A 25,469-nucleotide genomic window follows, 5' to 3' on the forward strand; every position below is an offset into this window, starting at 1 on the left:
CCCAGCGTCTATCCCTACACCCTCCCCATAGCACAGCGTCTGTCCCTACACCCTCCCCATCGAACTGTGTCTGTCCCTGCACCCTCCCCATAGCACAGTGTGTGCTCCTACACCCTCCCCAACACACTGTCTCTCCCTGCGCACTCCCTATCGCCCAGCGTCTGTCCCTACACCCTCCCCATCGCACTGTGTCTGTCCCTACACCCTCCCCATCGCACTGTGTCTGTCCCTACACCCTCCCCATCACACTGTGTCTGTCCCTACACCCTCCCCATGGCACTGTGTCTGTCCCTACACCCTCCCCATCACACTGTCACTCCCTACACACTCACCATCACACAGTGTGTCCCTACACCCTCCCGATTGCACATTGTCTGTCCCTACACCCTCCCCACCAAACAGTGTCTGTCCATACACCCTCCCCATTGCACTGTGTCTGTCCCTATACCCTCCCCATAGCACAGTGCCTGTTCCTACCCCCTCCCATTCACACTGTGTCTGTCTTTACACGCTCCCCATCGCACAGTGTCTGTCCCTACACCCTCCCCATTGTACAGTATCTGTCCCTACAACCACCCTATCACACTGTGTCTGTCCCTAAACCCTCCCCATCGCACTGTCGTTCCCTACAACCTCCCCATCACACTGTGTCTGTCCCTACACCCTCCCCATCGCCCAGTATCTATCCCTACACCCTTGCCATCGCCCAATGTCTGTCCCTACACCCTCCCCAACGCACAGTGTCTGTCCCTACACCCTCCCCAACGCACAGTGTCTGTCCCTACACCCTCCCTATCGCACTGTGTCTGGCCCTACACCCTCCCCAACGCACAGTGTCTGTCCCTACACCCTCCCTATCGCACTGTGTCTGGCCCTACACCCTCCCCATCGCACAGTGTCTGTCCCTACAACGTCCCCATCACACTGTGTCGATCCCTACACCCTCCCCATTGCACAATGTTTGTCCCTACACCCTCCACATAGCACTGTATCTGTCCCTACACCCTCCCCATTGCACAGTGTCTGTCCCTACACCCTCCCCATCACACTGTGTCTGTCCCTACACACTCCCCATAGCACAGTGTCTGTTCCTACCCCCTCCCCAACACACAGTTCCTGTTCCTGCACTCTCCCCATTGCACTGTATCTGTCCCTACACCCTCCCCATCGCACAGTGTCTGTCCCTACACCCTCCCCATCGCCCAGTGTCTCTCCCTACACCCTCACCATCGCCCAGCGTCTCTCCCTCCACCCTCCCCATCTCACTGTCTCTCCCTACACCCTCCCCCATTTCACAGTGTCTGTCCCTACACCCTCCCCATCACACAGTGTCGGTCCCTGCACCCTCCCCATCGCCCAGCGTCTCTCCCTACGCCCTCCCCATCACAGTGTCTGTCCCTGCACCCTCCCCATCACACAGTGTCTGTCCCTACAACCTCCCCATCGTACTGTCTCTCCCTACACCCTCCCCATCGGCCAGCATCTCTCCCTACACCCTCCCCATCGCACAGCGTCTGTCCCTACACCCTCCGTATCGCCCAGTATCTGTCCCTCCACCCTCCCCATCGCACTGTCTCTCCCTGCGCACTCCCCATCACCCAGCGTCTGTCCCTACACCCTCCCCATCGCACTGTGTCTGTCCCTACACCCTCCCCATCGCACTGTGTCTGTCCCTAACCCTCCCCATCGCACAATGTTTGTCCCTACACCCTCCCCATCGCCTAGTGTCGGTCCCTACAAACTCTCCATCACACTGTCTCTCCATACACCCTCCCCATCGCCCAGCATCTTTCCCTACACCCCCCCCCATCACACAGTGTCTGTCCCTACACGCTCCCCATCGCACAGTGTCCGTCCCTACACCCTCCCCACTACACAATGTCTGTCCCTACACCCTCGCCATTGCACTGTGCCAGTCCCTACACCCACCCCATCGCACTGTGTCTATCCCTACACCCTCCCCATAGCACAGTGTCTGTCCCTACACCCTCCCCGTCACTCAGTGTCTGTCCCTGCACCCTCCCCATAGCACAGTGTCTTTCCCTGCACCCGCCCCATCACACTGTGTCTGTCCCTACACCCTCCCCATTATACAGTGTCTGTCCCTACAATCACCCTATCGCACAGTGTCTGTCCCTACAATCACCCCATCACACAGTGTCTGTCCCTACACCCTCCCCATCGCCTAGTGTCGGTCCCTACAAACTCTCCATCACACTGTCTCTCCATACACCCTCCCCATCATCCATCATCTCTCCCTACACCCTCCCTATCGCCCAATGTCTGTCCCTACACCCTCCCCATCACACAGTGTCTGCCGCTACACCCTCCCCATTGTACAGTGTCTGCCCCTACACCTTCCCCATTGTACAGAGTCTGTCCCTACAACCACCCCATCACACTGTGTCTGTCTCTACACCCTCCCACCACACAGTGTCTGTCCCTACGCCCTCCCCATCGCACAGTGTCTGTCCCTACACCCTCCCCATCGCGCTGTGTCTGTGCTTACACCCTCCCCCTCGGCCAGCATCTCTCCCTCCACCCTCCCCATCTCACTGTCTCTCCTTACACCCTCCCCATCTCATTGTCTCTCCCTACACCCTCCCTATCGCCCAGCAACTCTCCCTACACCCTCCCCATCGCCCAGTGTCTGTCCCTACACCCTCCCCATGATACAGTGCCTGTCCCTACACCCTCCCCATCGCACATCGTCTTTCCCTACACCCTCCCCATCGCACATCGTCTTTCCCTACACCCTCCCCATCTCACAGCATCTGTCCCTCCATCTTCCCCATCACCCAGTGTCTGTCCCTACACCCTCCCCATCACACTGTCTCTCCCTGCACACTCCCCATCGCACAGTGTCTGTCCCTACACCCTCCCCAACGCACAGTGTCTGTCCCTACACCCTCCCCAACGCACAGTGTCTGTCCCTACACCCCCCCCATCGCACAGTGTCTGTCTCTACACCCTCCCCAACGCACAGTGTCTGTCCCTACACCCTCCCCATAGCACAGTGTCTGTCCCTACACCCTCCCAATCGCCCAGTGTCTGTCCCTACGCCCTCCCCATTACCCAGTGTCTCTCCCTACACCCTCACCATCGCCCAGCGTCTCTCCCTCCACCCTCCCCATCTCACTGTCTCTCCCTACACCCTCCCCATCATCCAGCATCTCTCCCTACATCCTCCCTATCGCCCAATGTCTGTCCCTACACCCTCCCCATTGCACAGTGTCTGCTCCTACACCTTCCCCATTGTACAGTGTCTGTCCCTACACCCTCCCCATCACACTGTGTCTGTCTCTACACCCTCCCCACCACACAGTGTCTGTCCCTACACCCTCCCCATCGCCCAGTGTCTGTCCCTACAGCCTCCTCATTGCACAGTGTCTGCCCCTACACCCTCCCCATGATACAGTGCCTGTCCCTACACCCTCCCCATCTCACAGCATCTGTCCCTCCATCTTCCCCAGCGCACAGTGTCCGTCCCTACACCCTCCCCATTGCACAGTGTCTGTCCTTACACCCTCCCCATCGCCCAGTTTCTGTCCCTACACCCTCCCCATTGCACAGTGTCTATCCCTACAACATCCTCCTCACACTGTGTCTGTCCCTACACCCTCCCCATCGCACAGTGTCTGTCCCTACAACACCCCCATCACACTTTGTCTGTCCCTACATCCTCGCCATCGCCCAGTGTCTGTCCCTACACCCTCCCAATTGCCCAGTGTCTGTCCCTACACCCTCCCCATCGCGCTGTGTCTGTGCCTACACCCTCCCCCTCGGCCAGCGTCTCTCCCTCCAACCTCCCCATCTCACTGTCTCTCCCTACACCCTCCCTATTTCCCAGCATCTCTCCCTACACCCTCCCCATCGCCCAGTGTCTGTCCCTACAGCCTCCTCATTGCACAGTGTCTGCCCCTACACCCTCCCCTTGATACATTGCCTGTCCCTACACCCTCCCCATCGCACAGCGTCTTTCCCTACACTCTCCCCATCTCACAGCATCTGTCCCTCCATCTTCCCCATCGCACAGTGTCCGTCCCTACACCCTCCCCTTGATACATTGCCTGTCCCTACACCCTCCCCATTGCACAGTGTCTGTCCTTACACCCTCCCCATCGCCCAGTGTCTGTCCCTACACCTCCCCAGCGCACACTGTCTGTCCCTACACCCTCCCCATCACAGTGTCAGTCCCTACACCCTCCCCATCACACTGTCTCTCCCTGCACACTCCCCATCGCACAGTGTCTGTCCCTAAACCCTCCCCATCGCACAGTGTCTGTCCCTACACCCTCCCCATTGCACAGTGTCTGTCCCTACACTCTCCCCATCGCACTGAGTCTGGCCCTACACCCTCCCGATCACACTGTGTCTGGCCCTACCCCCTCCACATCGCACAGTGTCTGTCCCTACACACTCCCCATTGTACAGTGTCTGTCCCTACACCCTCCCCATTGTACAGTGTATGTCCCTGCATTCTCCCCATTGCACAGTGTCTGTGCCTACACGCTCCCCATCGCACAGTGTCTGTCCCTACACCCTCCCCACCACACAGTGTCTGTCCCTACACCCTCCCCATCGCACAGTGTCTGTCCCTACACCCTCCCCATTGCACAGTGTCTGGCCCTACACCCTCCCCATCGCCCAGCGTCTCTCCCTCCACCCTCCCCATCTCACTGTCTCTCCCTACACCCTCCCCATCATCCATCATCTCTCCCTACACCCTCCCTATCGCCCAATGTCTGTCCCTACACCCTCCCCATCACACTGTGTCTGTCCCTACACCCACCCCATCGCACTGTGTCTGTCCCTACACCCTCCCCATCACCTAGTGTCTGTCCCTACAATCTCTCCATCACACTTTGTCTGTCCCTACATCCTCGCCATTGTACAGTGTCTGTCCCTACAACCACCCCATCACACTGTGTCTGTCCCTACACCCTCCCCATCGCACAGTGTCTGTCCCTACACCCTCCCCTTTGTACAGTGTCTGTCCCTACACCCTCCACAATGCACAGTGTCTGTCCCTACACCCTCCCCTTTGTACAGTGTCTGTCCCTACACCCTCCCCATTGCACATCTTTGTCCCTACACCCTCCCCAATGCACTGTATCTGTCCCTATACCCTCCCCATCACACTGTGTCTGTCCCTACACCCTCCCCATCGCACTGTGTCAGGACCTATACCCTCCCCATCGCACAGTTTCTGTCCCTACACCCTCCCCAATGCACTGTATCTGTCCCTACACCCTCCCCAATGCACTGTATCTGTCCCTACACCCTCCCCATCGCACAGTGTCTGTCCCAACTCCCTCCCCATCGCACTGTCTGTCCCTACACCTTCCCCATCGCACTGTGTTTGTTCCTACACCCTCCCCATCGCACAGTGTCTGTCCTTACACCCTCCCCATCGCACAGTGTCTGTCCTTGCACCCTCCCCATCGCACAGTATATGTCCCTACACCCTCCCCATCGCACTGTCACTCCCCACACACTCACCATCACACAGTGTGTCCCTACAACCTCCCCATCTCACAGCGTCTGTTCCTCCATCTTCCCCAGTGCACAGTGTCCGTCCCTACACCCTCCCCGTCACACAGTATCTGTCCTTACACCCTCCCCATCGCACTGTCACTCCCTGCACACTCCCCATCGCACAGTGTCTGTCCCTAAACCCTCCCCATCGCACAATGTCTGTCCCTACAGCCTCCCCAACACACTGTGTCTGTCCCTACACCCTCCCCATCACACTGTGTCTGTCCCTACACCCTCCCCATCGCACAGTGTATATCCCTACACCCGCCCCATCGCACAGTGTCTGTCCCTACACCCTCCCCATCGCACAGTGTATATCCCTACACCCGCCCCATCGCACAGTGTCTGTCCCTACACCCTCCCCATCGCACTGTGTCAGGCCCTATACCCTCCCCAATACACTGTATCTGTCCCTACACCCTCCCCATCACCTAGTGTCTGTCCCTACAATCTCTCCATCACACAGTCTCTGTCCCTACACTCTCCCCATCTCACAGCATCTGTCCCTCCATCTTCCCCATCGCACAGTGTCTGTCCCAACACCTCCCCAGCGCACAGTGTCTGTCCCTACACCCTCCCCAATGCCCAGTTTCTGTCCCTACACCCTCCCCATTGCACAGTGTCTGTCCTTACACCCTCCCCATCGCCCAGTTTCTGTCCCTACACCCTCCTCTTTGCACAGTGTCTGTCCCTACACCCTACCCATCGCAGTGTCTGTCCCTATTCCCTCCCAATTGCACAGTGTCTGTTCCTACACCCTCCCCATTGCACAGTGTCTGTCCCTACACCCTCCCCATCGCATTGTCACTCCCTACACACTCACCATCACACAGTGTGTCCCTACACCCTCCTCATTGCACAGTGTCTATCCCTATACCTTCCCCATCACACAATGTTTGTCCCTACACCCTCCCCATAGCACAGTGTCTGTCCCTACACCTCACCATAGCACAGTGTCTGTCCCTACACCCTCCCCATCACACTGTGTCTGTCCCTACACCCTCCCCATTGTACAGTGTCTGTCCCTACAACCACCCCATCACACTGTGTCTGTCCCTACACCCTCCCCAACACACAGTGTCTGTCCCTACACCCTCCCTGCCACATAGTGACTGTCCCTACACCCTCCCCATCGCACAGTGTCTGTCCCTACCACGTCCCCATCACACTGTGTCTGTCCCTACACCCTCTCCATCGCCCAGTGTCTGTCCCTACACCCTCCCAATCGCTCACTGTCTGTCCCGACACCCTCCCCATTGCACAATCTTTGTCCCTACACGCTCCCCAACGCACAGCGTCTGTCCCTACACCCTCCCCATTGTACAGTGTCTGTCCCTACACCCTCCCCACTGCACTGTGTCTGGCCCTACACCCTCCACAATGCACAGCGTCTGTCCCTACACCCTCCCCTTTGTACAGTGTCTGTCCCTACACCCTCCCCATTGCACATCTTTGTCCCTACACCCTCCCCAATGCCCTGTATCTGTCCCTATACCCTCCCCATCACACTGTGTCTGTCCCTACACCCTCCCCATCGCACAGTGTCTGTCCCTACACCCGCCCCATCGCACTGTGTCAGGACCTATACCCTCCCCATCGCACAGTGTCTGTCCCTACACCCTCCCCAACGCACTGTATCTGTCCCTACACCCTCCCCAATGCACTGTATCTGTCCTACACCCTCCCCAATGCACTGTATCTGTCCCTACACCCTCCCCATCACCTAGTGTCTGTCCCTACAATCTCTCCATCACACAGTCTCTGTCCCTACACCCTCCCCATCGCACAGTGTCTGTCCCAACTCCATCCCCATCGCACTGTCTGTCCCTACACCTTCCCCATCACACAGTGTCTGTCCTTGCACCCTCCCCATCGTACTGTCTGTCCCTACATCCGCCCCATCGCACAGTGTCTGTCCTTGCACCCTCCCCATCACACAGTGCCTGTCCCTACACCCTCCCCATCACACAGTGTCTGTCCCTACACCCTCCCCATCGCACAGTGTCTGTCCCAATACCCTCCCCATCGCACAGTGTCTGTCCCTACACCCTACCCATCACAGTGTGTGTCCCTGCACCCTCCCCATCTCATTGTGTCTGTCCCAACGCACTCCCCATCACATTTTGTGTGTCCTTACACCCTCCCCATTGCACAGTGTCTGTCCCGACACGCTCCCCATTGCACATTCTTTGTCCCTACACCCTCCCCATCGCACTGTGTCTGTCCCTACACCCTCCCCATTGCACAATGTCTGGCCCTACACCCTCCCCCAACGCACAGTGTCTGTCCCTACACCCCCCCAGTTTGTACAGTGTCTGTCCCTACACGCTCCCCATCGCACTGTGTCAGGCCCTACTCCCTCCCCATCGCACTGTGTTTGTTCCTACACCCTCCCCGTCGCACAGTCTGACCCTACACCCTCCCCATTGTACAGTATCTGTCCCTACACCCTCCCCATCGCACAGTGTCTGTCCCTACACCCTCCCCATTGCACAATGTCTGGCCCTACACCCTCCCCCAACGCACAGTGTCTGTCCCTACACCCCCCCAGTTTGTACAGTGTCTGTCCCTACACGCTCCCCATCGCACTGTGTCAGGCCCTACTCCCTCCCCATCGCACTGTGTTTGTTCCTACACCCTCCCCGTCGCACAGTCTGACCCTACACCCTCCCCATTGTACAGTATCTGTCCCTACACCCTCCCCATCGCACAGTGTCTGTCCCTACACCCTCCCCATTGTACAGTGTCTGTCCCTACACCCTCCCCATCGCACTGTGTCTGTCCCTACACCCTCCCCATCGCACAGTGTCTGTCCCTACACCCTCCCCATTGCACAGTGTCTGTCCCTACACCCTCCCCATTGTACAGTGTCTGTCCCTACACCCTCCCCATCGCACTGTGTCTGTCCCTACACCCTCCCCATTGTACAGTGTCTGTCCCTACACCCTCCCCATCGCACAGTGTCTGTCCCTACACCCTCCCCATCGCACTGTATCTGTCCCTACACCCTCCCCATCGCACAGTGTCTGTCCCTACACCCTCCCCATTGCACAGTGTCTGTCCCTACACCCTCCCCATTGCACAGTGTCTGTCCCTATACCCTCCCCATTGCACAGTGTCTGTCCCTACACCCTCCCCATCGCACAGTGTCTGTCCCTACACCCTCCCCATCGAACAGTGTCTGTCCCTACACCCTCCCCATTGTACAGTGTCTGTCCCTACACCCTCCCCATTGTACAGTGTCTGTCCCTACACCCTCCCCATTGTACAGTGTCTGTCCCTACACCCTCCCCATCGCACAGTGTCTGTCCCTACACCCTCCCCATCGCACAGTGTCTGTCCCTACACCCTCCCCATTGTACAGTGTCTGTCCCTACACCCTCCCCATTGTACAGTGTCTGTCCCTACACCCTCCCCATTGTACAGTGTCTGTCCCTACACCCTCCCCATCGCACAGTGTCTGTCCCTACACCCTCCCCATTGTACAGTGTCTGTCCCTATACCCTCCCCATTGTACAGTGTCTGTCCCTACACCCTCCCCATTGTACAGTGTCTGTCCCTATACCCTCCCCATTGTACAGTGTCTGTCCCTACACCCTCCCCATTGTACAGTGTCTGTCCCTACACCCTCCCCATTGTACAGTGTCTGTCCCTACACCCTCCCCATTGTACAGTGTCTGTCCCTACACCCTCCCCATCGCACAGTGTCTGTCCCTACACCCTCCCCATTGAACAGTGTCTGTCCCTACACCCTCCCCATTGTACAGTGTCTGTCCCTACACCCTCCCCATTGTACAGTGTCTGTCCCTATACCCTCCCCATTGTACAGTGTCTGTCCCTATACCCTCCCCATTGTACAGTGTCTGTCCCTACCCCCTTCCCATTGTACAGTGTCTGTCCCTACACCCTCCCCATTGTACAGTGTCTGTCCCTACACCCTCCCCATTGTACAGTGTCTGTCCCTACACCGTCCCTGTGGGACATAGCGTGATCCTCCATCCCATGACCTGCAGATGTTGAAGTGTGCAGCTTACCACCGCCATGTCCAGGGCAATTAGGGATGTGCAGCAAATGCCAGTGATGCCCTCATCCCGTGAATGTATTAAAACATGACATATATCCATCAGCCCAGAGCAGTTTGGTTATTACAGCTCGGAGAAACACTGAAGACATTTCTAAGTCTGTTGGACGGTTCCTCTGTTTTACCTGCACATTCTGGGTTGTCTTCATTAAAGTTGATTGCAAAGTCATGAGACACCTGGAAACGAAGGGACAAAATAATACAATGTTAACCTTGATCGATAGAACCAAAGTCATTGCAGAAACCTTCAGGGTGGAGCAACATGGTCACCACACAACTCCTGTCACAAATGTTGAGATATTCACAGTGGTGAGGCTGTGGGATCTCTGAGGAATGGACTCCATCATCAGTCCCCCAGCAAGAAAGGTGTGGTGGGGGAGGACGAAAAGCAGGAGGTTGTATTCAGGTCGTACGTGTTCCTGACAGCTCCAAGTTTCCCCTCGCTTGCATTTATTGCTGGCCCGGTCAGCTGGCCCACGGGAGAAGGTGACTTGAAACAGCAACGCGTGCCCCAACGACATAATTGGAATACAGACAATATGGCGAGAGCTCAGCTGAGCAACCCCTAAACCCTTCCTGTCAGACCTGTCCTATGAGGGGAGGGTGAGTGGAATGGACCTGTACGTTTTAGAATTTAGAAAGACAGGTAACTGCATTGAAACATAAGAGATGCTGAGAGAACTGGACAGGAGAGATGGTTTCCCTTCTGGGAGAGTATTGGAAGAGAGGGCATATTCTCAGAATAATGAGCCACACACTTCAGATGGAGATAAGGAGCAATTTATTCTCTCAGAGAGTAGTGAGGGTTTACTCGACTAGTACCTGGAATGAGCTATTGAGCAAAGGCTGGGCCTGTCTCCTCTGGGGCTTGGACGAGTCAGAGGTGACTGAATGGAACCGAAGCAAGATTCTGGATGTGGAAAGGATGTCCCCTCGTGTGAGTGGAAGTTAGAATTAGGGTCATTGATTTAAAAATAAGGGATAGCCTAGTTAAAACAGGGACGAGGAAACAAAATTCTCTGAGAGTTGTAAATGTTTGGAACTGCCTTCCACAAAAGACAGTGGATGCAAAGTGTTAAAATATATTCAAGGTAGAGGGAGATGGATTCCTGATGGGCTGGGGTGGTGTGTGGGGGAGGAGGGGTGGTGGGGAGGAGGGTGGGTAGAGATTCTCAGGGATATGCAGGGATGAATGGTTGAGGTTAAACTGTGATACAAACAAGGAACGCACAGCCTTTTGAACTTGCTTTGCCACTCAATAAGATCATGACTGATCTGAGCTGTCTCTAACCGAAACTCAGATCAGCTGCAATCTTACAGGATGGCAGAGCTAGCTGGAAGAGTCTCCATGTTCCTTCCATTTCTCTCTCACTCTGATATGAACGACAGAAACAAGAATATCTGGGCTGATCTTTCCGTCGGGTGACGGGATGATTTGGGAACCTCGGCGTGACCCCAGGAGCAATCTCACCCGAGGGGCAGCCTCTGATTGACCAGCTCTGCAATTAAAGATGGCGGCTGGCCATGCACTCCCACTGCGGGGAGGAGGGCACAGTCGGTGAAGAGGACACTCTGAAAACAAAAAGAGAAACTGCTGGAAAATAATCAGGTGGGATCGGTGGAGAGAGACAAACAGAATGTTTCAGGACTATGACGGGCGGCAGAGTGGCTCAGTGGTGAGCACTGCTGCCTCACAGCACCAGGGACCCAGGTTCAATTCCCGTCTCGGGCGACTGTGTGTGTGCATATTCTCCCAGCGTCTGCGGGGTTTCCGCTGGGTGCTCCGGTTTCCTCCCGCAATCCAAAAATATGCAGATTAGGTGGGTGAGCCATTCTAACTTGCCCATGGTGTTCAGCGATGTGTAGGTTAGGTGCATTAGTTAGGGGTAAATGTAAAGTAATAGGGTAGGGGAATGGGTCTGGGTGGGTTACTCTTCAGACGGCTGGTGTAGACTTGTTGGGCCAAATGGCCTGTTTCCACACTGTAAGGATTCTATGACCACCCATCAGAACTGGAAAAAATTGGGGAAAGTGATAGGTTTTGATCACAGGGGACATGAGACAAGGAAGGTCTGTGGCAGGATAACAGAAGAGGTAATACTCTAGGGCCAGAATGGCAGTGAGGCAAGACACTAAACAACAAAGGGTTACTGGACTCGAAGCATGAACCCCACCTTCCCTCCACAGATGCTGCCAGACCTGCCAAGTTTGACAACAATTTCTGTTCTCACTTCAGATTTCCAGTATCAGTAGTCCTTTGTTTTATTTTTCTGCAGTTCATTGCTTTATATAAAAAAAGATGAGCCTAGAGAAGGACCACTGCTGTCCGAAAGCAAAATATAAGGGAAACTCACAAAAGAAAGGAAGCAAAGTGGAGGGGACAGTCTGGAATTGTGGAACTTGAGTCCAGGAGGCAAAAAGTGAAGAGTAAGGTGCTGTTCGCCAGGCCTTCTGTTGAGCCTCACAATAACAATGAGACAGGCCAATAACAGAGAGGTGAGGGTGACAGTGTGCAGGACGATTGAAAGCATGGTCACTTTGGTGGGATGAACAGGCTTGTGAAGCAGAGGGGCTTGGCTGGGGACCTCAAATAGGAGGCCCTCATAAAGACTTCCCTCTTCAGTGGTAACGGGGAAGGGATGTTCCCAGCTTTTCTCCTTCCAGGAGTACTGCCAATGGCTGATGGGATGGCAGGAGGACTGCCAATGGCTGATGGGATGGCAAGAAGCAAATTGGATGTCCAGCGCTGGTGCCCTGGTGAGAGGCTACCTGTGCAATGCCGATGAGTCTCCAACACAATGGGTCTCCATTCGACATTGGGAAAGTTGCTGTGTGACCTTGAGGAAGGGGGCAGTGATAATTCATCAAAGAATTGCCTGCCAACCTCCTCCCTCCACAGAAGGGAGCTGCTCATCCCTCCCCGCCCCTGCTCCCCCAAAGGACACACCTTCCTGAACGCCAATAACAGACAGGATGAGGTTAGTTACAAGAGTTCAAAACACAGCTGGTGCTTTTTATTTTATCATGGAATCCCTGCAGTGTGGAAGTAGCCTATTCAGCCCATTGAGTCCACACCAACCCGCCAAAGAGCATTCATCCAATCACTGTAACCCTGCATTTCCCATGGCTGACCCACCTAGCTTACACATCCCAGGACACTATGGGCAACCCACCTAACCTCCATATCTTTGGACTGTGGGAGGAAACCAGAGTACCCGGAGGAAACTCATGGGGAGAACATGCAAACTCCACACAGACAGTCACTCAAATGTGGAATCAAACCTGGGTCCGTGGTGCTGAGAGTCACCAATACTAACCATCGTGCCGCCCCATCTTCAAGTTAAATTAACATCAGGTTAACAAAGAAACATTCTCTCTGTCTCTGTCTGTCTGTCTGTCTCTCTCTCTCACTTAAACACACATACACACACACAGAATGCTGGAGAATCCCAGCAAGTCTGGCAGCATCTGTGCAGAGACAATGTTTCATGTCCAGTGACCATTCTTCAGAACTGGAAGGTATGGAAAAGTGGTTTCTTTAAACATTTAACAGAGGTGGGTGGGGGGGGGGGGGGGGGGGGTGGGAAGTGAAGTGGAGGCCCAGTGTAAGAGATAAATCTAGAATGAGAGCTCATTACACTCACTACAAAAGGGGAGCAGGTGGGAATGTGGAGCTGAGGCCTAGGTAGGATCTGCCATGAGGGGCTCGAGGGGCTGAATGGCCTCCTTCTGTTCTTAGTTCTTACATTCGAAGGGGTCACCAATGACGGTGAAAGACAAAATGTGGGTTAATTAAGGTGTGAAAGAGAGAGAATGGGTCTCTCTCTCTCTCATCGTTGCCTGGGATCCAGAGAAGGAAGGCCTGACAGCCCAGAAATCCCTCGGGATGTTTGCACTGGATGGAGATTGGCAATACCCACCCAGGGAGAAATGGGAAGACTGCTCTGCAAGATCACCCATGTAGGCACCTTGGGACAGTGAACTGTAGTTGACAACCCTCCTTTTTAATTCTATAGTGAGAGTCAGGCAGGGAGCATGAAGGTCAGTCGCAGAGCCAGCTCATTTCCCCATTATTAGGCGGCATCACGATAGAATGTAACTGGAAGGCAGCTGAACATGGGCAGATGGCCCTGGAAATTGCGTGCATGAGGACGAGGTTGTACTGATAAGTGCTCTGCACCTTTGGGAATATTTGTAATTGGCTTCAGAGCATCCTGGACTGTGGAAGTTTATTCTTAATGCTCCTCTTTCCCGTGGGAATTTCGAATATACCTCGTAAAAGCAAAATTCTTGTGTGATTTGCCAGCATGGAAGCAATTTCCTCAAATTGAGAGTCTCACAAATGGACGGGGAGCTTTTTGTAATGTGCAACCTGCTTCACCAGCTAAACTCAGTTCCTCCATCTTGATCAAATTTAATTTCCGACAATAACTTGCAGGCACTGCAAAATGAATTTTTAAAATGTTCACAGGATGTGGGTGTTACTGGCTGGGCCATCATTTATTGCCCATCCTTAGTAAGTGAGTCAGTCTCCTCTTCCTTGAGAAAACATGATCAAATAAAACATTCCTCTTGTCAAAAAAACCCCAGCAATCAGCATTCAGTTTGGTGTATGATGCTCATGACAACTTGCATTTATATATTAGCTTTAACAGAGTAAAACTTCCCAAAGTGCTTCACAGGAACGTTATCCAAGTGGAATGTAACACTGCGCCACATCAAGAGATCAGGAATTACACAGAACACTTTCCTCATTCCTGTATGGTCATGATTCTTGGCTGACAAAGAGATAAGTCTCCGTCTGGCTTCATACTGAAGATCCTGACAAGGATATGGGTCTAAAATCATGGAATCCCTGTGGTGTGGAAACAGAATATTCAGCCCACACTGACCTCTGAAGAGCATCCTACCCAGACACACCCCTCTACCGTATCCCCATATTTCCCATGACCAATCCACCTTGCCTACACATCCCTGGACACTATGGACAATGGGAGGAAACTGGAGCACCCAGAGGAATGTGCAAACTCTACATAAACAGTCACTTGAGGGTGGAATTGAACCCAGGGCCCTGGCACTGTGAGGCAGCAGTGCTAACACTGAGCCACCATGCTGGGTTCTCCAAAGGATTGGCGTTAGTGTAGCTTGGATGAGGAGTTCATCAACTACTTTTAAGTTTGTTTCTTTGAGTAGTATGTTTTGAAACCAATGAGAGAATAGATGTTATCATCCTGGGTGTTGTTTAATGAGAAAGAAGTGATTCATATTCTCAGAGTTAAGGCACCACTGGGTAGCTATGACCACAATGTGAGTGAATTCTACATTCAATTTGAAAGGGAGAAGATTGGGTCTAAGACTAGTAATTCACACTTAAATATGGACAGGCATATGGGCTTGAAAGTTGAGCTCACTGAAGTGAACTGGCATACTGGACTAGAGGTTAGGTGACCAGAGCCCCGGGGGAATTTTAATTGAATATTTCAGAATACTCAGAATAAGTATATTCCTGTTGTAAAGAAAAATTCTAAATGGTGAACCCACTATCTGTGATCAACTACAGAAATTAGGGAATGCATCGAATGAATCACAAAAGCATTTAACTGCGAAAGATCAGTGGTTGGTCTTTGATATTGAGCAGAGTGAATTGGGCAGGGCAATGGTAGACTGAATTGAACCCCGATAAGTGAAAGGTGATGCATTTTGGGAGGTCTGGTGATGGAAGGATACAATGGATGGTAGACCCCTAAGGTGTACTGAGGAACACAGGGACCTTGGTGTACAAGTCCATAAACCCCTGTAGGTGTCAGTGCAGGTGGACCGGGTAGTGACGAAGAGAAATGGGATGCTTCATTAGACAACATGTAGAATATAGGAGCACGGAAGCCTTGTTATAATTCTAGCTATAACTTTATAAAATATTGGTTAGGCCACAGCTGGAGTACTGTGTGCAGTCTGATCACTACACTATCGGAAGGTTGTGATTGCACAGGACAGGATGCAGAGGAGATTCACCAGGATGATTACTGGGTTGAAAAGTCTCAGTTATGAGGAGAGACTAGATAAGCTGGTCACAAATCTATCTATCTCCACCTTAGAAATAGTCCATGGCCCAGCCTCCCCCATTCTCTGAGGAAGAGAGTTCCAAAACCTCATGACCCACTCTGAGAAGCAAATTTCTCCTCAACTCCCACTTAAATTTGAAGCCCTGAAGCCCTTTAAGCAAAGTCTCTGAGTCCCAGCCTCTCCCACGAGGGAAGAAGTGGTCTGTACTCAATGGAGTTTAGAAGGGCGAGAGGGAATGTGATTAAAACTTACAGAATACTCAGTGGGCTGGATAGTGTGGATGTGGAGAAGATGTTTCGAATAGGAGGAGAGACTAGGACCCGAGGCACAGCCTCAGAGTGAAGGTACAACCTTTTAGACCTGAGATCAGTGAGAAGCTGGTGAATCTGTGAAACTCATTGCCACAGAGGGCTGTTAAAGCTGAGTCAGTGAGTGTATTTATGACAGAGGAAGATAGGTTCTTGATTGGTAAGTGGAACAAGACTTACTGGGAGAAGGCAGGAGATTGGGGTTGAAGAAATTATCAGTCATGATCGAACAGCAGAGGAGACTTAATGGGCCGAATGGCCTAATTCTGTTGCTGTATCTTATGGTCTTATGTTCTTATGGCGAGCAAGAGTCTGCAACCACAAACGGTAGAAGGTTTGGATTGGCTAGCAGACATTGTAAATGTAAATTTATCATTCAGATATGCTTTGGAAAACAAAGACCTCTGGGAATAACTTACAAATTTAGACATTTGAAACATCAGGCCACGAACACTCTCCTTCGTTTTGATTACACCCCAGCCCAGCCCAGCCAGTGTCTAGTTTTCATAGGTTTGCTCTCAGCAGAGATTACCTATTTCTATAATTTGTACCTACCATTAACACCTATTCCGCTCTCTTATCACTCCTCTATGACCATTAACATTCTCTTTGTCTTTGGCTTTAAGCACCCTCACCAGCTGCACCTCCTCCCCCTTTGTCAACAGCACAAAAAAAATCACTCATTTACCAGCACCCTTCAGCTCCAAAGGAGAACTTGAATTTGAAACGGTAACTCTGTTTCTCTTTCCACAGATGCTGCCAGGCCCATTCAGCCTCTCAGGCACTTTCTGGTTTCATTTTGCTTCCATCTGGAAGAATGTCTGTGCTCAAAGACTGAGAAATGCTTGAAATAATTCCCAGAAAGGGGAACAAGCAGAAGCTTTAGGGAGATTCAGGACAGACGCCACTGTGGAGAAATGGAACATGATCCCTCAAGGGATAGGGGGCTTTTAAATTTTAATTAAAAGCTTTGACCTTGGATCTCGAAAACTTTTGTTATTAAGTCATTCTTTCCCTCCATTCTGTCACGGCCTTCCCTTGGGTTTATCTTCCCCTAATTCACTTGCTCAAAACCCATTAACATTTTGAACTTTTCCCAGTACTGAAGGGCACCGTCCTGAATCATTAACTGTTTTTCTTTCTCCCCCATTGCTGCTGCCAGACATGCTTAAAGTACAGTCTTAGAGGTTTGATGGGCCGAATGGCCTATACCAGCTCCTGTCTTATTCGATCCTCTAAAAAGTGATGACGTGAAGTGAAGAAATTCAGCAAATTTCTATGCATTATTTATAACCGTTGTAACAAACTCTTCTTGAAACGTTTTAACTAACTGAAGGGTTTTGTCCCATATAACAGGGCAAAGGCCCAATATAAAAATGTTAAGAGGAGGCCTTTTTACATCATCCTGCAACAGTGGGATGTTTTATGAAGGAAAGAAATGGAAGAAGGAGTCTAACCCGTGTAAATGTAAGGTGATACACTTTGCGAGCTCAAATGTTAAGAATATTGTGTTCAGTTCTGGTCGCCACATTACAGGAAGGAAGTGAAGGCTTTGGAGAGGGTGTCAAAGAGGTTTACCAGGATGCTGCCTGGATTAGAGGGTATGAGCTATAAGGAGAGGCTAGAAAAACAAAGTATCTTTTCTCTGGAGTGGCAGAGGCTGAGGGGAGACCTGACAGAAGTCTAAAATGATGAGATGCATACATAGGGTTGATGGTCAGAATCTTTTTTCCAGAGTTTAAATATCTAAAAGTAGGGGGGGGGGGCGTGCATCTAAGGTGAGAGGGGGGAATGTTCAAAGGAGATATGAGGGACAAGTTTTTTACACAGAGAGTGGTGTGAGCCAGGGGTAGTGGTGGAGATAGATATGATAGAGGCATTTAAGGGACTTTTAGATAAGCATATGGATATGCAAGGAAAGGATCGATATGGACCCAGGACAGGCAGGAGGGATTAGTTTAAATTGGAGTCATGTTCAGTGCAACATTGTGGACCGAATGGCCTGTTCCCATGCTGTACAGTTCTATGTTGTATTAATTTCCAATGGTGCTCACTTTAGAATCTGGTGGTATTCTTGCTCCAAATCCAAAGGCTGGGAACATCTTGTCACTGGAATGAGATAAAAACAATGTTAATCATTGCAGTACCAGTGAACACTCGCGGCGAGGGATATTTGAACACATTAAATTACTTTATTTAGGGGAACAGTGAAAGAATAGAAAGCCACTATGCCAGGAAACCCTCTTGCTTCCTGGCATTAAGTAGACTTTAATGGAGCATTCATGTCCCAAGCTAGAATGGTTACTAAAAGCAATGATTGGGAATCAATCAAGAGCATCATTCTTCACTTCAGTATCAAAAGAAAATCCACTTGTTAAGTAAAGTGCAGCATCTATAAGCTGCAATTCACTGAGGCTCCTCTGACAGCACCAAAAATCACACAACATAACTTAGTCCAGCCCAGTCCAACCCCAACGGAGGCAGCCTTGTGCAAATTTTGTAAAAGGCTAAAGTGCCATTCCAAAGCCCAGGTTTGCTTTCTCCCTGAAACAGCCTCTTCTGCAAATGAAGAAACTTCGACTTTACCAATCAAAGATAGGGTCCTCTTAAAAAGTGAGTCTGCTTCCAGCGTAATGCCCCTTAGCTACGATTGGGCTGTGAACACTGTATGCAACATCAGAGTGGCTGGCTTTCAATTGACATTGACCAGCTTAGCAATGACAATGCCACAGAGCTGACCTTACCTGTCATAGTCTTGGCAGATCTCACCCACAGCCACCAGAGCTTTCAGGTATTCGTTAGGCTGGTACGGGTGGATGTAGTGGAGGGAGCAGCTATTCCTTGGATCCCCATTCGAGGCTGTGAAATCTATAGCGACCTGGGGAAACAAACGCATATACCCACACACGGCCGTAACTATCCTCTTAGACGTGACTCGGATACACCCCAACTGAGGAAGTCAGGAGCAACTTTTTTTCCCGAGATTGTGGTAGGAATGAGCGATTCAACTGGGACAATACGCAATGTCGGCAGAAGTAGGCCGTTCGGCCCATTGAGCCTGCTCTGCTGTTTACGGCTGATCCGACAGTCCTCACATCCACTTTCCTGCCTTTTCCCCCAAAATAAGACTCATGACCGCACAGAGTGGTCCAATGGATCCAGATACATTTTAGGGAAGCTCAAAAAGGAATTAGGAATAAAAGGACATACCGAGACAATGATGGGAAACTGATGTTGTTTCTCTTTAATCCTTTCGAGGAAATGGACACCACTGTCAAGGCCAGTATTGATGCTCAAAGCGAACTGCCATTGAACAGTACAGCTTACTCTGCCATCTCTGAGGACAGTTATGAGTCAAGAACATGGCGACAAGAGTGAACCAAATGGGTTTGGAACCAAATTCCTTGGTAGTTGTCATGACGACTATCACAAAGATTTGTATTTCATTTAAAACATCCTGGTTTATGAACCAAGTTCACATTTCACCAGTTACCATGGATGGGATTTGAACCCATGCTCCCCAAGCATTAACCTTGGCTTCTAGATTCCCCGTCCATTACTACTATTTTGCTATTCCTCACAATCCACATTCCTCCCACCAATGTGGTGTGTGTGTGTGTACACCAGCATAGACTATTGTGTAAGGGCTTTTGGTCCCTGTAGCATCCTGGTGATAATGTCAGAGAGCTGTTACCCACCGGGTATGAATACGCACAGTTACTTGGATATTCATGGAGAATTATTAGAGAGCAGCACGTGAAAAGAATAGTTCTTCAATAATGCAACAGCAAGCCTAGAGTCTAGTATAACCCAGGTATAGTGGTAGGTATAAATCAGGTATAGTGGTAGTTATAACTCAGGTATAGTGGTAGTTGTAACTCAGGTATAGTAGCAGTTATAACTCAGGTATAGTGGTAGTTATTACTCAGGTATAGTGGTAGTTATAAATCAGGTATAGTAGCAGTTATAACTCAGGTATAGTGGTAGTTATTACTCAGGTATAATGGTGTTACAAATCAGGTATAGTGGTAGTTACAACTCAGGTATAGGGTAGTTATAACTCAGGTATAGTGGCAGTTATAACTCAGGTGTAGGGTAGTTATAACTCAGGTATAGTGGTAGTTATTACTCAGGTATAGTGGTAGTTATTACTCAGGTATAGTGGTAGTTATAAATCAGGTATATTAGCAGTTATAACTCAGGTATAGTAGTCATTATTACTCAGGTATAATGGTGTTACAAATCAGGTATAGTGGTAGTTATAACTCAGGTGTAGGGGTCGTTAGCATGAATATGCAATATACAAGAGTTCAAAAGAAGACCAAGCTTGAAGAAACTTCTTGATCTTCAGTTTAAAATTACAAGAGGTAGAATCAGAAGTAGGTAATTCAACCCATTGAGTCTGCTATGCCATTCAATGAGATCATAGCTGATCTGATCATCCTCAACTCCACATTCCCTGTAAACCTTGAATCCCTTCCTGATTATGAATCCGACAGGGAATCAAAGGTTATTCTCCTCAGCCAGGCCGAATGAACCCAAACCTTTGAGGTGGGTGTGAAACCAAACAACAAAAGTTGGATTTGTTAGGTCAGATTTCTTTCAGCTGTTGTCTTGATGGAATTTCCTGTTGGCCTGAGGGATCACACATTGCCCATGAAGGCACTGCAATGCTTGTGCAGATATTCCTTCAGATGCCACAACATTTCGGATGACTGCCTGTGTGGAGTTTGCACATTCTCCCTGTGTCTGCGTGGGTTTCCTCAGGGTGCTTCAGTTTCCTCCCACAATCAAAAGCTGTACAGGTTAGGGTGGATTGGCCATGCTAAATTGCCCATAGTGTCCAGGGATGTGGGGGTTAGGGACATTAGTCATGTGCTCAGGGGTAAATGTAGGGGAATGGGTCTGGGTGGGTTACTTTTTGGAGGGTCGGTGTGGGCTTGTACACCTCTTCCCACCCTACCTCCTGCAAAAATGCCATCCCGTATTCCCAATTCCTCTGCCTCCGCCATATTTGTTCCCAGGAGGACCAGTTCCACCACAGAACACACCAGATGGCCTCCTTCTTTAGAGAGCACAATTTCCCTCCTCACGTGGTTAAAGATGCCCTCCAATGCATCTCGTCCACATCCCTCACCTCTGCCTTCAGACCCTAGCCCTCCAACCGTAACAAGGACACAACCCCCTTGGTTCTCACCTTCTACCCTACCAACCTTCGCACTAAACCAAATCATCTGCCGACATTTCCGCCACCTCCAAACTGACCCCACCACTAGGGATATATTTCCTTCCCCACCCCTTTCTGCCTTCCGCAAATACTGTTCCCTCCGTGACTACTTGGTCAGGTCCACGCCCCCCAACAACACACCCTCCCATCCTGGCACCTTCCCCTGCCACCGCAGGAATTGCAAAACCTGCGCCCACACCTCCTCCCTCACCTCCATCCAAGGCCCTAAAGGAGCCTTCCACATCCATCAAAGTTTTACCTGCTCATCCACCAATATCATTTATTGTATCCATTGCTCCCGATGCGGTCTCCTCTACATTGGGGAGACTGGACGCCTCCTAGCAGAGCGCTTTAGGGAACATCTCTGGGACACCCGCACCAATCAACCAAACCGCCCCGTGGCCCAACATTTCAACTCCCCCTCCCACTCTGCCAAGGACATGGAGGTCCTGGACGTCCTCCACTGCCGCTCCCTCACTACCTGACGCCTGGAGGAAGAACGCCTCATCTTCCGCCTCGGAACACTTCAACCCCAGGGCATCAATGTGGACCTCAACAGTTTCCCCATTTCCCCTTCCCCCATCTCACCCCAGTTCCAGCCTTCCAGCTCAGCACTGTCCCCATGACCTGTCCTACCTGCCTATCTTCTTTTCCACTGATCCACTCCACCCTCCTCTCACCTATCACCTTCATCCCCTCCCCCACTCACCTATTGTATTCTTTTCTACTTTCTCCCCACCCCCACCCTCCTCTCATTTATCTCTCCACCCTTCAGGCTCTCCACCTGTATTCCTGATGAAGGGCTTTTGCCTGAAACGTCGATTTTCCTGCTCCTCGGATGCTGCCTGAACTGCTGTGCTCTTCCAGCACCACTAATCCAGAATCTGGTTTCCAGCATCTGCAGTCATTGTTTTTACCTTGTTGGGCCAAAGGGCCTGTTTCCATACTGTAGGGATTCTATGGATTCATCTAACAGGGGAAACCTTGGTCTTGATATGCTCAAGGACTTGTGTTATTGCCATTGCTAATAAGGGATGCTAATGTCAGTGGGTTAGTAATCCTGACAAGCTGAAGTTCCAAGGGTATAATTTCAAATCTTGCAATTGGATGTTGGGAGAATCAAAATTAATTGATTCATCCGGAATAAAATGTTCATCTCATTTGTAATGATCTGAAGCCAATGGAATCTTGTGAAAATCTGTCTGATTCAGTAACACTGTGCAGGGGAGGATATCTACTATCTTTACCTAGTCCATCCGACAGGCGGTCAATTCTTAATGCCCAACTGAAATAGCCAAGCCAACTGCTCCAGGGAAGAATGATAAACACTGACCTTGCCAGCAATACCCACACCCCGTCATGGAGAAATATATTGTCCTCAAAGAATGCATTCTGAAGCAGAATCTCTGCCCCCCACCACCACCACCACCACCACCCCCCCCCGGCCATGTGTGTCAACAACAGCTTAAAAGGTAGGAAATGCTGTAGGAAGTGAGTATTCAAAATCACGAACAAATATCTATTAGCCTCATGTTATAAAAGTGAGACCGGTGGAACAATTCAGTACAAATATCTTCCCTTTGATTTGAGTTCCCTGGTTTAAATTGAAGTCAAATTTTACACTAGAGGCACTTAGAATTCCAACAGACATGCTCTCTGAATAATTTCCTTTTAGATTTTTCAGTGTAGAGGTAACAATGATTACAATGTCCTGTTGGATAGTGTGTACACGTGTGTCTTGGTACATGTGCACATGCTTACTTATCTGCATTTGTGTACATGTATATGTTTATTTACAGAAGAGCACATGAGCGCCATGAACAGCAAGGTTTTAATTGCAGAAAGGTTGCAGAGCAGAGGAGGACATTCATCCTGTTGTTTCTGTACTCGCTCTCTACAACAGCAGCTTCACTAGTTCCACTGCTTTGCCCTTTCCGAGTGGTTTTTAAACACAGAATAAGACAGCACAAGAAAAGGCCCTTCAGCCCTCCAAGCCTGCGCTGACACATTTTGCCCTTCCATACTAAAACTGTCTTCACTTACAGGATCCATGTCCTTCTATTCCCTTCCTATTCATGTATGAATCCAGGTGTCTCTTGAATGCTGTTATTGTGTCTGCTTCCACCACCTCGGCAGCGTGTTCCAGGCACTCCCCACCCTTTGTGTGAAAAATGTGCCTCACACTTCTCTTTTAATCTTCCCCCTCACACCTTGAACCTGTGTCCCTCAGTAATTGACACCTCCACCCTGAGAAAAAAAAACCTCATACTTTCCACTCTATCCATGCCATTCACAGTCTTATAAACTTCTATCAAGATGCCCCTCAACCTCCTGTATTCTAGTGAAAACAAACCCAGTCTATCCAACCATTCCTTATAGTTAAAATCCCCCATATCAAGCAACATCCTGGTAAACATTTTCTGTACCCTCTTCATCCTTTTGGTAGTGTGGCGTCCAGAACTGAACGCAATATTCCGAGTGTGGCCTGACTAAAGTTCTATAAAATTGCAGCATAACTTGCCTATCCTTGTACTCAATGCCCCTTCCAATGAAGGCAAGCATGCCATAGGCCTTTTTTACTCCTGCGCTGCCACCTTCAATGATCTGTGGACCTGCACACCCAGATCCCTCTGCTTATCAATACTCCTGAGGGTTCTGCCATTCACTGTATAACTTCCACCTGAACTTAATGTTTTGAAATGCATCACCTCACATTCGTCCATTTAACGTTTTCTCTCAGGAAAATGATCCAATGCTCCTGTGAAAACAGTAATTGAATCTGCTTCCATCACATCCTCTGGCAGTCTATTCCAGATCCTAGTCACTCTAACAAACGCAAAGTACAGCAGGTGCTGGAAATCTGAGACACTCGCTGCATGAAACACCTTTCCTCACGCCAACATAGGTCCTTTGGTCTTTTACATCAACCACGCATCTCCACCGATGAGAACAAAGTTTTCCGATTCATTCTGTTCAAACTCATCACGGATTTGAAGACAAAATAAAGAACTGCAGATGTTGCAAATCAGAAATCTCCACAGATGCTGCCAGACCTGCTGAGCTTTTCCAGCAATTTCTGTTTTTCTTTATGATTTGGAACACCTGTAGCAAACCACCTGTCACATCTTCTCTTCTTCAAAAGAAAACAGCTCAAACTCCCCCCAGCTTTCCTCACTAAATCCCTCACCTCTGGAAACCTTGTCATGAATCCTTTTCTGCACCCTCTCTAAGGCTTCACTTGTTTCCTAAAGGTAAAAGGTCTTGTCCGAGGACAAAGTCAAGAAGGGTGATGTTGGAAAAGCCCAGCAGGTCAGGCAACATCTGAGAAGCAGGAGAGTCGACATTTCAGGCATAAGCCCTTCATCAGGAATGTCGATTCTCCTGCTCCTCGGATGCTGCCTGACCTGCTGTGCTTTTCCAATGCCACACTTTTCCATTCTGATCTCCAGCATCTGCAGTGTTCATTTTCTCCTTGTCTGAGGACCAGTGAAGACAGAGCAACAGCCAGACACAACTCCGAACACTTTCATTTCCTGTCTGGTTCATTTCAAGTCTGTGTCCTGTTGCACTACACATTTATAACAGCAGATGGCTCACCTGGTATTTAGCCCTGTCAATGCGTGCCTCCCTTTCAGGTAAGTCAGCCTGAGAGGCTGCAGCATCTCCCTCCAAACCTATTAAGAGTCTCCACGATGCTCAGGTGGAGATCCTCAGGGAGAGCGCAGAGAGTGTTAAATTCAGTTAACAACCACAGCACTGCCGCAATTGTTAGTTAAACCGACATCACACTTCCCTTTCTCCCAAATATCAGGCAACCTCACTGTGTCTGCACCAAAGTCATTGGAGAATGAACAAAGTGTAAAGAGAGGAAGCAAAAGTGATACAAGTAAGAGATAAATCAAGGCAGATGCAATGCTTAATAAAATTAGTAGACAAACAGTGACGTTTCCCTGTGCGTCTGTTTATTAATTTGTAATCCAATTTAGCAAGTCTGAATGATAGAAGCAAATTTAATTACAGATCTGTGCCTACATAATAATGCAACATAATAAACACTGGGCAAGATCTGAATGTTGGATTTGTGCAGAATCTCTGATCATTTCTGCATTTTAATGATAAACATATTAATCTGAGCAGTAGAGGCAAACAGTTATTGTTTCTCATACTAGCAGACAAATTAGCATAAGGCCATTCGGTCCCTTGCATCTCCTCCATTCTATTACAGTGTGGCTGATTATTTCACGATCCCACC

General features: G+C 50.2%; 1 protein-coding gene across 2 annotated transcripts in view; it reads right to left on the reverse strand.

The window, feature by feature from the left end:
• Positions 1 to 25,469, reverse strand: part of cpne4b (copine IVb) — a 374,751-nt gene that overhangs the window by 22,364 nt on the left and 326,918 nt on the right. For both annotated transcript variants that reach the window (XM_072560364.1, XM_072560365.1), the window contains exons 11-13: positions 18,735 to 18,868; positions 18,045 to 18,099; positions 9,745 to 9,796 (exon numbers count right to left, since the gene is read on the reverse strand). In XM_072560364.1, the coding sequence (XP_072416465.1) occupies positions 9,745 to 9,796; positions 18,045 to 18,099; positions 18,735 to 18,868 (241 nt within the window). The remainder of the gene's footprint in view (positions 1 to 9,744; positions 9,797 to 18,044; positions 18,100 to 18,734; positions 18,869 to 25,469) is intronic.

The sequence above is a fragment of the Chiloscyllium punctatum genome, chromosome 41 (genome assembly GCF_047496795.1).
Source record: "Chiloscyllium punctatum isolate Juve2018m chromosome 41, sChiPun1.3, whole genome shotgun sequence".
Classification (NCBI taxonomy): Eukaryota; Metazoa; Chordata; class Chondrichthyes; order Orectolobiformes; family Hemiscylliidae; genus Chiloscyllium; species Chiloscyllium punctatum.